General features: G+C 40.9%; 1 protein-coding gene across 1 annotated transcript in view; it reads left to right on the top strand.

The window, feature by feature from the left end:
- SMIM14 (small integral membrane protein 14) overlaps nt 1-12,429 on the top strand; it is a 42,816-nt gene that overhangs the window by 4,971 nt on the left and 25,416 nt on the right. The window contains exon 2 of the mRNA XM_065633954.1: nt 11,548-11,658. Coding sequence (XP_065490026.1) covers nt 11,584-11,658 — 75 coding nt within the window. The 5' untranslated portion in view covers nt 11,548-11,583. The remainder of the gene's footprint in view (nt 1-11,547; nt 11,659-12,429) is intronic.

The following is a 12,429-nucleotide window of genomic DNA, read 5'->3' on the forward strand; positions in this document are numbered from 1 at the left end:
GCTGTGCTTGCTGGCTCAATATTGTGGAAAAAACTTTCATTTTTATTTGTTTTGAAACTGTACAATTTTGTAAAGGGTTAAGATAATTTTTTAATGTTTATTTTTGCAAAGAGGTGAAATGTCTAAAAATTTCTGAATGACTGACCCTCCAAAAAATTACTTCAAAATAATGAGTTATTGCAGGCCACCTGAGCTGCAGGAACTGAGTGCTCACGGTTAGCTCAGGGCAGCTCTGAAATGTCTCAGCTTAACCTTTTTTCTTTCACAGGCTAAGCAAAGTCACATTCACTCACAGTTCCCATGGGCTAAGAGCGTGTGCAGGGACTCCTGCCACAGCTCAGCTGCTGAGCTATGGCTTTGTTACACCACAGTCGTTTGCTCATGAATTTGAGTCCTGACCCTTGCTGGCAAAGCTTTAAAGTTGGATCTGCTTTAAGCTTTCAAGTTACTTTGGTAGACTTGAACATATTAATCATAATCTTGATTTATAAATCTTGGAACAAGAGCAGAAATGTTCACAGAATCACAGAATGTTAGGGATTGGAAGGGACCTCGAAAGATCATCTAGTCCAATCCCCGTGCCAGAGCAGGAACACCTAGGTGAGGTTACACAGGAAGGCGTCCAGGCGGGTTTTGAATGTCTCCAGAGAAGGAGAATCCACAACCTCCCTGGGCAGCCTGTTCCAGTGTTCCGTCACCCTCACTGAGAAGAAGTTTCTTCTCAAATTTAAGTGGAACCTCTTGTGTTCCAGCTTGAACCCATTACCCCTTGTCTTACTGTTGGTTGTCACCAAGAAGAGCCTGGCTCCATCCTCGTGACACCCACCCTTTATATCTTTATAAACATTGATGAGGTCACCCCTCAGTCTCCTCTTCTCCAAGCTAAAGAGACCCAGCTCCCTCAGCCTTTCCTCATAAGGGAGATGCTCCACTCCCTTCATCATCTTTGTGGCCCTAATGTTGTATGGATAGGTTACATAGTTTGTTATAGGAACATATTCTTTTGCAATGCTTGGTGTTTTAAAGTAAATGATTAGTTTTGTATTATGAAGCCCAAAAGTGCAAAACATCTCATAGGCAGAGTAACCAAGAGCAAAGTCATTTTCCCTGTTCTACTCCCATAGGGAGGCTGGTGCGAGATGCTCAGCTCCCCAGTTTTCCATCTGCAGGGAGTACCCTTTGTTCCTGTTTCCCTGCAAAAGTCTGCTCCCTGGAAGGCCAGCTCCTCTTTCATGTGTAGCTACTTGTCCAGAGTCAGGCCTGCCAAAACATTGCAACACAAGCCTGTAGCCCTGGTTGGCATGCGTGTCCTCAGTGCTGGTGCAGAAGTGCTCTCAGCAGGGATTTCAGATTTGGTATATGCTGCAATAGTGCATCACTTGTACAGCTGCAGGGGTGCTGGATTTAGGAGACTGGCAATTGTTGCTGGGGAATGGGAAGAGGAATGTCAACACAAGCAGTGGGGCAGTCTGTAATGCCAGAGATACTAAGCAAAAGAGGAGAGTAGCAAATTTGCTTAGGACTTGGCTCTTCTACTTACTAGTCAAGTGGAAAATCCCGTTAAAGTCAATGAGAGTTCTCGCTTTACTGAAGACCACAGGAGAGGGCTCCCAGTCTCCTCTTTGAACTGGTTGAAACAGAATGTGTTAGTAATTTTACAGAGGATAGCCCACCCTTTTGCATTAACATACGTCAAACAAAATGATTAAATAGCCATAATTTTGTTGTCCTATACCATTGTAGCAGTCTCCTACACTAGAAATAAATGTTAAACTGAAGCTAAAGCATTTACTTAGCAGAAAGAGGGTATTATTCTTGGACAATGTTCTGTGTCATTGACATCTTCTCTTAATTAGCTTTCGTATTCCAAGAGATTTCTTTCAGAAAAATGTAGTTCTTTTAACAAAAGGATGACCAAATGCTGACAGCTGGAGTTTGGCAATAACATTCTGTATCAAATATCTGTAAATGAATTCTAAAATAGCTGGACTGCTTTTTTCGTCCATGACTGGCTGTGCATAATTAACTCCTTTTCAAGTGTTTTACCCAGAAGAAATGTTAAGCCACCTGCATGGGAATAAGTAAATAGCTTTTTTCTAATTGTGGTAGGTCTTATTTACCTCCCTTGGGGAATTCACTTTTGATCACTGACATCAGCCTTACAGCCTTAAAGCCTGAAATCTCTCTCCTCGCACTTTGGGGACTGGCCGTGAAAAGGAAGGTAGGGAACAGTACTGGACAGTGGAGAGTTTTAATGTGTGGGTTCTTGTCCTCTGGGAGCTGTACTTGATGCTGACAAGCCTTAACCAAACTGAAAGAAGCATCTGTGTCATCTTCTGTATTTCCCTGATTTACCATTCTGTGTTGAACTGATGCACATAAGCATACCTGTAACCTTGGTTAGCCTTGTCCACAAAGAGTAAGTTTCCTACTAGGTTCCTACTAGATCCTGCCACTCTTTAGAGCGGTGTGAATTTTTTCACACACCTCAGTGAGAGAAGAGTTGTGATGCTTGGCTGTGAAAGGGCTTTGATCATAGTTATACGTCTTCTAAGTTCTCATGCTCTGGCTCCTGCTTTGCTGCTCTAGGAGCCAGCACTGTTGGCAGAGTCACCAGAAGAATTTCCTGCCCCACTGAGAGCAGGTCCAAATGTCTGCATTGGCCTGAAAAGGGTAGTGGCCCAGCAGTGCTCACAACATTGTGGTGGTCACACAGTGGTGGGCTCATGCTGTGGGGTGGAGGGATGTACTAGTGCTCCAGTAGTCTTGTGACACCATCTGAAAAGAAACATCGGGAAGATCTTTAGCACTTCTCAGTTTTGAGCCTGTCCCCACTGAAAAGCTCCTCCCCTGATTTCGGCGTGTCGCTGTAGTATCCTTCAGTGGCTGGCTCAGCATTTCTTAGTTTCTTTGGTTTTGCTTCTGTTTTTCAGGAGTTGTTTTGTATTAAATTAGCGTTTGTAAGAAGTACCAGATGGATGGCACTAGAAAATTAATTCATAATTTACTTACATACCAAATGATTTGTGAGACGGTAGCAAAGTTACCCACTAGTATGCCTTGAGCGGGATGTGGCTGGGTGAGCATTCTCTTGTGGAGCTCCTATTGGTCTTGATGTCTCTGTTGAAACCAACAAGAACAGAACCAGTTGCATACATCTGTGTGCATGGTTAGGCACTGACTTTTCCATGAGGAAAGGAACTGGCTTACCTTAATCTGCATTGAAGAGTTCATCTTGTATCTTGTTAATTATCCTGAGAAAAGTTGCAGTGCAAAAATACACTTGCCAACTCATTAGGCTACAGCTGGAAGTCCAGGGAGACGTGCTGACTCTTTCAAGTACAAAATCAGCTGCTTTCCTCCCTGCCCCCTGGAATTATAAGGAAAGAGAGTAGAGAGGATTGCTTTATACTCTGAAAGTGTTGCTATGTCTAGGAACCCTCTTTGGGTATTGTATCAGCCAGCCATCAAAATCATTGCAGCTGTTTTCCCTAGAAAAGCTACATGGATGATCTGAACTGGGACAATTAGTTGGAGGAAGCTGTAATTGGAGCCACACTTTGCTGTGGCTGTGCTCCTCCTGGCAGGACACGCATTTATACCCTGCTGGTTTGCTTTTGCTGCCTAGTCAGCCAGCTGGTTTTCTTTTGTCCTGAAAACTCAATGCCCAGGAGGAGACCTGGTAGAAAAAGATCATCAGTAGTCCTCTAGAGATCTGTGACCTTGCAGAGCTACTAGATCCTGCTCCACTGAAGCCAATGGGAATGCTGGTATTCATTTAGGTAGAAGTAGGAGGGAGCTGTAAGCATGGAGGAGATGATGGGAGAGAGTTTCTCTTGCGTTGTTAATAAAAGGGATTAAAAATTACCATTATGAAAAAGCCAAGTATAATGTTGTAGTGTTTCAGACTTAAGTTCTATGAGGGAATATTTACTTGAACTATCTACATTACAATAATAGAGGAGAACAGATCACTGGAATGTTTTAATTAGTATCAATTTGTATACAAGATTCTTCTTTTTTTACAGAACCTATTTTTAGCCTTGTATGAACAGAGGAAGTTGCTTTGTAAAGGAAGTTTCCTTAGAAATCTTCTAGCTGATTTTTGACAGTTCTATAACCCTGACAATTTAAAATGCCTGCATAAAAAATGCAGACCACCTCCACTGGATACTTATGCCAGGCCCTTGGCTTCTGGATCGTTTCTCTGAGACAGGACTTCAAGTGCGGCATTGCAAGAGTGTTACGCCACACAAGGCCAATGTGCAGGTTGTTTTAGATGAGGATACTCGGAGGTCATTTGGAGGTGGATATGGTTATACAGAAGAACCAAACTTGGGGCATGCTGTGAAGAAAATAATTGCAGAAGGGGTCAGGTATAGTAAGAAAACATGGATACTAAAATGGCTTAGTTGCAGGTAAAAGGGCAAGAGAACAGATCCTTTTTATGGAAACCTGGCTCCTTTAGGAGGTCAGGGAAAAGTGTAGGAGAGAGGGTTTCTGTCTCTGACGGTAAAATAAAAATGGACATTTTATCTTTGGATCAGTGAATCATTGATGCTTTGTGTATGGCTTTTGCTATTTTAGCCCTTTATCATTTTTCAGAATGCCTGCAGAGGCACAACAAGTCATTTGCTTTCTTTCTATATTTTTATTTTAAATTTTATACATATTTTCATTTGTTCTGCCACACTTCTCTCAGGCTCAACTCAGAAACAAAATTAATTTTATGGCTTGTTAGAGATATTTGACAATTGTGCTTTGAGTTATTGCAGTTGGCTGAAAAACAGTAATGAGGAGCTGAATAGGGTTTTGTTTCTCTTGAAAGTAATGTGGAAAGATTTTGTTACTTGTCTGCTGTACTGTGAGGTGTTTTGCTTTCAAGTATTTCTTACCTTCAATCTTCAAGAAAATAGCAACACAGCAAAAATAATTCTTAGCAGAGGAAATCTTCAGCCATTGTATGTATTGTGTGTGTGTGATAGCCTGCTTTTTTAAAAGTGCCTGGATCCAGGAAAGATAAGAGTTAGTGGGCTTAGAGTTTTGATGCTGAAGATGACAGATTTAGTTCATGATAAGTCTGCAGTGACTCTGATTTAGTAGTGGAGTTATAAATATTTTTACATGCTCCTTTATACCAAGGAATAGAGATCACCAGTATGTGCACATGGACAATCTTTCTAATCCGCATTATATTGGAGTCACGTTGGAGGACATCCAGCACATGGAAAATTGACAAAACTTCTTGTTTGCCTTCATGCTAGAAAGGAATTCAGTTTTGTAATTATTAGAGTGGAGAGAGAGTATAATTTCTGTCTCCCAGAGCTCACCAGCTGCATGATATTTACTCAGGAGAGGTGTTGCTGAATTGGGAAATAATGTGTAGTCACTGCAATAATCAAAAATACAGAAGAGTCTCCAGGTACCAAAAAAAAAATCAGATTATAGCCATAAAGATTGCTTTTTTGATAGTAGGGTGTATAAAATATAATATACAGCCCTAGGCCTGGGATTGGGGAAGATAATGAAAGAAGAAACAATTTGCAATAATTACTATAACTGAGAATGCTATTTTTTTAAGTCATTAGAGACTAGAAATATTTTTCAACATGGCTTCATTGCCTACAATTTCGAATAGATGCTCAAGTCAAAAGGTAATGGTGGGCTTTTATTTCTATTTTAAATCACCAGAAACTATCTTCCACTTTGCTACTGAATTATAGTAATTCCAGCTCTGACTACAGTATTTTAATTTCAGTTGTACTCTTTATGGTTGCCTCCGTGCCTCTTTACACTGGAAATGTCGTATTGACTTTTTGATAGTACATCGTATTTGTCCGCTTTTACTAATTCTCTCCTTTATTATACTATCAGTTTGCTTAGTCTAGAGGCCATAATATATACCTTCTCAGCTGTTATCAGTGGGAGCTTTGGTGTATTTACCAAGTGTATCTTTCAGCTGTTTGCAAACACTGTGAATTTAAATGTTGTGCTTGCAGTAATATGGCCAAACCAAAACACAGTAATTTTAACTAGAGTAGAATTACTTGCAGGTATTTGACATCGTAGACTTACCAGTTGCTGTGGCCTTACCAGTTACTCTACAAATTCCAGGAAAAACAAGGTAGTGGTAAACAGGAAAACACACAGAAAAATAAGTAAAATAAAATAAAACTACAAGCTTTTTTTTTCCTTTCTCCAGGTCATGAGGAAAGGAACAGAGCAGATCCTCCTGTTTTCTGTGACAGATTGTATGTAGAAGAACTGTGTTTGCAAAAGGTGGTGAGCTGGCGTGACTCACAGCAAAGAGGTCAGGGCTGGGCAGAACAAGTTGGCCGCTGACATGAGATCAGACAATTGCAAGTACCGGGAGGCGGGCAGGAAGCACACTAAGCACACTGCACTTCTGGAACAGCGGTTTTACCAACAGGCTGCCTGAGAGCGCGCAGTGGAGACAAGGAATTCTGCTCCGTGATATATTATATAAAAATACTAGCCTCTTATTACCCAATCTCAAACAGGGTCACAAAATATTTATAAGCTTAAGGATCTGATTACAGAGCTTAGTTGACATTTAGTCCTTTATGCATTCAAGCTTTGTTACAAATAATACAGTTATTAAGTCAAGAATGTTTTAATGAGGAATACAGACGTGAGAGTGTCATTTTACAAGTGAAAGTCATCATATACAGGGTTTTTCAGAAGATGGACCCAATTTGAAATCACTTTGGTTTGAAACTGGGTCCATCTTTTTGAAACACCCTGTAGTATAGAGTGGTTCTCACTTGTTTATTACTGGTCACCCACATATAAAATCCACTGTTTCTTCCGGTTCCCAGCAAAAAAATAATTGCACAAGGGGGGATTAGTTAGCTGTTTGGGGTTTTTTTAAGTAATAAAATAAACCAAGTTTAGTATCTTTATTGTGGAAAACCTAGTGGTACTCCCAAAGTAGATGGTTCGTCTTCAGTCCTTTGCTGATGAAAGAGCTTGTTGCAGGCTTAGAGGAAGGAAAGATAAAGGATGATTCCTTTCAGCATCCCGTGAAGGTGAGAAAGCTTGTAAGGGATCTTTTGTTGAAAGCTTGGATGGCATTTTCCTTGGTGACGTGTTCTGCTTTATTTTAGCTCATTAAGGTAACTTGTCATGTACAGTTCAGATGCCTTGGGGTAAATTCCTTCTAGCGCATCTCCTCTTAAATTTATGATGTTATATGACAGATTAATTTTCCCCATTCATTGTCTGATTATTTTCGGTTGTGTGCTCTACAAAGAATGTTAGCCTCGTTTCATTGGTGATGGCTCTTATATGATGTTTTGATATCTTGTAGTCATATATAAACACTCCCCTATTAATTGCTCTGACATTACTATGTGTTTCTGACTCCTAAATTCTTTCAAGTTACAGTTAAATATTATTTTGCAACTTTACTGGTTCAAATACCTTCTTTTGGATGTCAGGATCATCTCCAGAGAAACTACTTTGCACTGTTTAGCAATCAGTGCTTTTACCTGTTCCTTGAACTAAGAAAGGCTGTTCCAGTTGACGTGGCATATCATCCAGGGAGCTTGTGTAGTTAAAAATTTCTTCTGTTGCTGTCGTGCAGTTCTAGTGGTTCTGAGATAATTTAATGAAAGTTAGTGTGGTATCTTTATAATTAATTCTCAAAAAGAATAATTAGATCATCTGCCGTGGTCTCCTGTATGTTGGAGAACATTATATCTAAACTTGGGTGCTTTTGTATTTTAACCTATAACCTGTATTTGACTGAAGCACATCTGAATGCATTGAGAGATGGGAAATTCGCCCCTCCTTTGGCAGTTTGTCACACTGGTCAGTTACTGTAATGGCAAAAATGTATGCCTTGCTTCTGTTTGGAATTTGGTTGGTTACAGCTTGGTTCTTGATCACCTCTTCACTGAAAAACTTCTTAATGCTCAGGTTTATTTTTCTATGCAAAGGTGCTTGTAGGCAACATAATTAAGTCATCTTTTAGTCTTGTCACTACATTGCCAGATTATTCTTTCTTAGTGTTGAGGCAAAAAGCCTTTCCTCCATCCCTTCCTTTTTTTTTTTCGCTCATTTTCAGTATTCTTTTTAAAAAGTGGAGACCCTAGCAGATTAAGGGCACTGATGTTTAGACTCCATAATGAAGATATAGCTATCTCTTACCTTCTTTTACTGTCTGGGTAATAGAGAAGAGTGGTAGGCGTTGACAGAGAAAGGTCTCCTGAAGTGCATTTTCTTTTTTCCATCTCTTTTTTCCCCCAAGAGGGAAGAACTATTGTGGTGATACATTCTGTTGAATGAAGATATCTTACAGTCTTATGGGTTATTCCTCTTTCTCCTAGTGAGGTTAAAACACTAAAATGCTTATGCTTGATTAAGGCTTTAAGTTTTTATAGGTGGTGACTGCAGAGCACATCTGTTGATTCAGCACACCCTTACCAAATGGGTGGCACCTTCATAAACTACTTATTTTAGGAAATTGAGAGGTTGTATCTGCTCTAGGCTGCTGCATTTATCAAGCTTGCCAGTTATCTCACATTAGGGCATCAATGTGTGCAACACAAACACAATCTGAATCTGGCTTTATTGATACCAAGTTAACGAAGATATTTTGAAGGTATCATTGTACAGAACTGATCTAATACATCATAGGAGTCCCCATTTGAGAAAAATCAATCCCTGATTTGAGCACAAGGGTAGAAATGCCTTGCAATCTACTACCCATTTTGACCATCAATTAAGCCACTGAGAAAGGTATTGGTAAATAGTAAAGATATGCTTATATACGCTTGACATGTCTGCTGTAAGTGGTTTTAGCGATGAATAAACTAGAATTGATTCCCTACCATGTCCAATACAGCTTCTTTGAACTTTCTGTATTGCTAAGTGAGTGACCTACTTCTTTGGTCTAAAATTAGTGTGTGTAGCTCCATTTTAAAAGTGTTTCCAAGTACATTCACTTTTGCACCCCTGCTGCTTGCTTTCATTGTACAATAATGACAGAATGGTTTGGGTTGGAAGGGACCTTAGAGATCATCTAGTTCCAACCCCCCTGCCATGAGCAGGGATACCTTCCACCACACCAGGTTGCTCAAAGCCCTATCCAGCCTGGCCTTGAACACTTCCAGGGATGGGGCATCCACAGCTTCTCTGGGAGCCTGTTCCAGTGCCTCACCACCCTTGTGATGAAGAATTTCTTCCTTATATCTAATCCAAATCTACTCTCTTTCAGTTTAAAGCCATTACCCCTTGTCCTGTCACTACAAGCCCTTGTAAAAAGTCCCTCTCCAGCTTCCTTGTAGGCCCCCTTTAGGTACTGGAAGGCTGCTATAAGGTCTCTCCAGAGCCTTCTCTTCTCCAGACTGAACAACCTCAACTCTCTCAGCCTGTCTTCAAAGAAAAGATGCTCCAGCCCTCTGATCATCTTAGTGGCCCTTCTCTGAACACACTTCAACAGGTCCATGTCCCTCTTATTTTGGGGGCCCCAGAGCTGAGCGCAGTATTCCAGGTGGGCTCTCACGGGAGCAGAGCAGAGAAGAATCACCTCCCTTGAGCTACTGGCAATGCTTCTTTTAATACAGCCCAGGATACGGTTGGCTTTCTGGGCTACAAGCGCACATTACCAGCTCATGTTGAACTTCTCATCGGCCAACTCCCCCAAATCCTTCTCCTCAGGGCTGCTTTCAGTCCATTCTCTGCCCAGCCTGTATTTGTGCTTGGGATTGCCCCGGCCCCTGTGTAGGACCTTGCACTTGACCTTTTTTAACTTCATGAGGTTTGCACAGGCCCACCTCTCCAGCCTGTCTTGTCCTTCTGGATGGCATCTCTTCTCTCAGGCATGTCAGCTGCACCACACACTTTGGTGTTGTTGACAAACTTGCTGAGGGTGCACTCAATCCCGCTGTCCATGTTGCCAACAACGATGTTAAAGTGTTGGTCCCAATACCGACCCCTGAGGAACATCACTCACCAGTGGTCTCCACTTGGACATCGAGCTGTTGACCACAACTCTTTGAGTGCGACCACTCAGCCAATTCCTTATCCGCTGAGTGGTCCATCTGTCCAATCCATGTCTCTCCAATTTAGAGACAAGGATGTTGTGCAGGACAGTGTCAAACGCTTTGCACAAATCCAGGTAGGTGATGTCAGTTGCTCTTCCCTTATCCACCCATGCTGTAACCCCATTGTAGAAGGCAACCAAATTTGTCAGGCACAATTTGCCCTTAGTGAAGCCATGCTGACTGTCACCAGTCATCTCCTTATTTTCCATGTGCCTTAGCACAATTTCCAGGAGGATCTGCTCCATGATCCTGCCAGGCACAAAGGCGAGACTGACTGGCCTGTAGTTTCGCAGGTTTTCCTTTTTTCCCTTTCTAAAAACGAGGGTTATGTTTCCCCTTTTCCAGTCAGTGGGAACTTCACCAGACTGCCACAACTTCTCAAATATGATCAATAGTGGCTTTGCAACTTCATTTGCCAGTTCCCTCAGGACCCTCAGATGTATCTCATCAGGTCCCATGGACTTGTGCACCTTCATGTTCTTTAGATAGTCTTGAACCTGATCTTCTCCTACCATGGGCTGTTCTTCGTTCTCCCAGTCCCTTTTCCTTCTGCATCTTGTGTGGTGTGGCTAGAGCACTTGCCAGTGAAGTCTGAGGCAAAAAAGTTGTTGAGTACCTCAGCCTTCTCCATATTCTGGGTAACCAGATCTGCCATTTCCTTCTCGAGACGGTCCACAGTTTCCATAGTTTTCTTTTTATCACTGACATACCTACAGAAGCTTTTCTTGTTGCCCTTCATGTCCCTGGCCAGATTTAATTCTGTCAGGGCTTTACCTTTCCTAACCTGATCCCTGGCTGCTCAGGCAATTTCTCTCTATTCCTCCCAGGGTACCTGTGCTTGCTTCCAGCCTCCATAGGCTTTCATTTTGTGTCTGAGTTTGTCCAGCAGCCACTTACTCATCCATGCAGGTCTCCTGACATTTTTGCCTGAGTTCCTCTTTGTTGGGATGCATCATTCCTGAGCTTGGAGGAGCTGATAAGGATGATTATTTCTCCCTTTAGCAAAGAACTTACTGGGTTTTAAGTTATATTCCTGTACATTGATCCAGAGTGAGAACAACATCAGTTTGTTAGGGTTTAGGAGTACAAGTTTCTTTGACTTTTCAGATTGTATTCGTATACTTAAGAGTTTCCCATTGCAGATGAGAGACCAGAATTTAATCTATGTGGTTCTTGTTTGTTAGGATGTATTTCGTTGTGGTATGTAGGAAAACCCAGGGGGGAGACAGAAATTCTTGCAAAAAATTATTTGGCTCTCTAAGGAAGCCAGTGTGAGACGCTGCTTTCAGCAACATCAAAATGTAACTGCACATACCAGACTTCTTCATTCATGCTGCCAAAGGCATAATAGGATTACCCTGCTTTGTTTTGCTTTTTCACCCTGGCATTAAATGAACTGAAACTTGATGTGTGAGTCTCTCGAAAATAAGGTCAGTTGAAAAAGAGTTTATTGTCCTTTTGTTCTTGTTCTTCTCAGGTGTTCACAGACAAGTTCAGGTTTATCCAGAGAACCATGGCAGAAGGTGGATTTGATCCTTGTGAATGCATTTGCTCTCATGAACATGCAATGAGAAGACTGATAAATCTGGTAAGGATAACATGAGGGTATTTGGAAGGGTGGTTATTCAGACATTACTTCAGCTCTTGCAGATTTGCAATTACTGATGCTTTGATACTGCTTATTCAGTTGTGTGTACAGTTAGAATCTGTGTATCTGACTTTCTGATGAGCTTTTGAATAGTTAATACAAATTATAGCTTTCTGTTTATTTCCCAGAGCTGCATTTTGACAGCATTTGCAGTGTTTCTATTGAAATGTTTCAGTGTAACCTTTTTTTGGTCTACATAAAAACAAACTACCCCATAAACTCTTTGAGTTCAAGGTGGTAAGACACATGTGGAGTTCCATGTACTCATATGGCAAGATAACAATGTCTAAATTTTTACAACTAAACTTTAAAAAATTCTGAAGTTGATAATCCAGTGATTTTGAGTTTTGAGTTATGTTTCTTGCTACATCGTTGCTATGGTTGAACAACTTCAAGCAAGTTATTTTACATTGCTGTAACTGTGACCTGTACAATAGCAATGGTTCTTTGCTTCTGTATGGAACTTAGTTCACTGTCCGTTGAAGAAAAAGCCACAACATATTTATTTTTTTTTCTAAGTAAACATATCTAATTTTAAAAATAACACTAACAATTCTGAACTGTGAGCAATTAGGTGAACTTGATCACAAGTCTGATTTGGTTAAACTTGTTTTTAAGATCATGTTGTACATCAGCTTGATTTGATGTTCATGAATTTGTTTTTATCCCGTTTCATTCTTAGGGCCTAACTGAATGTCCTTTTAAGTTACT

The sequence above is a fragment of the Caloenas nicobarica genome, chromosome 4 (assembly GCF_036013445.1).
Source record: "Caloenas nicobarica isolate bCalNic1 chromosome 4, bCalNic1.hap1, whole genome shotgun sequence".
Classification (NCBI taxonomy): domain Eukaryota; kingdom Metazoa; phylum Chordata; class Aves; order Columbiformes; family Columbidae; genus Caloenas; species Caloenas nicobarica.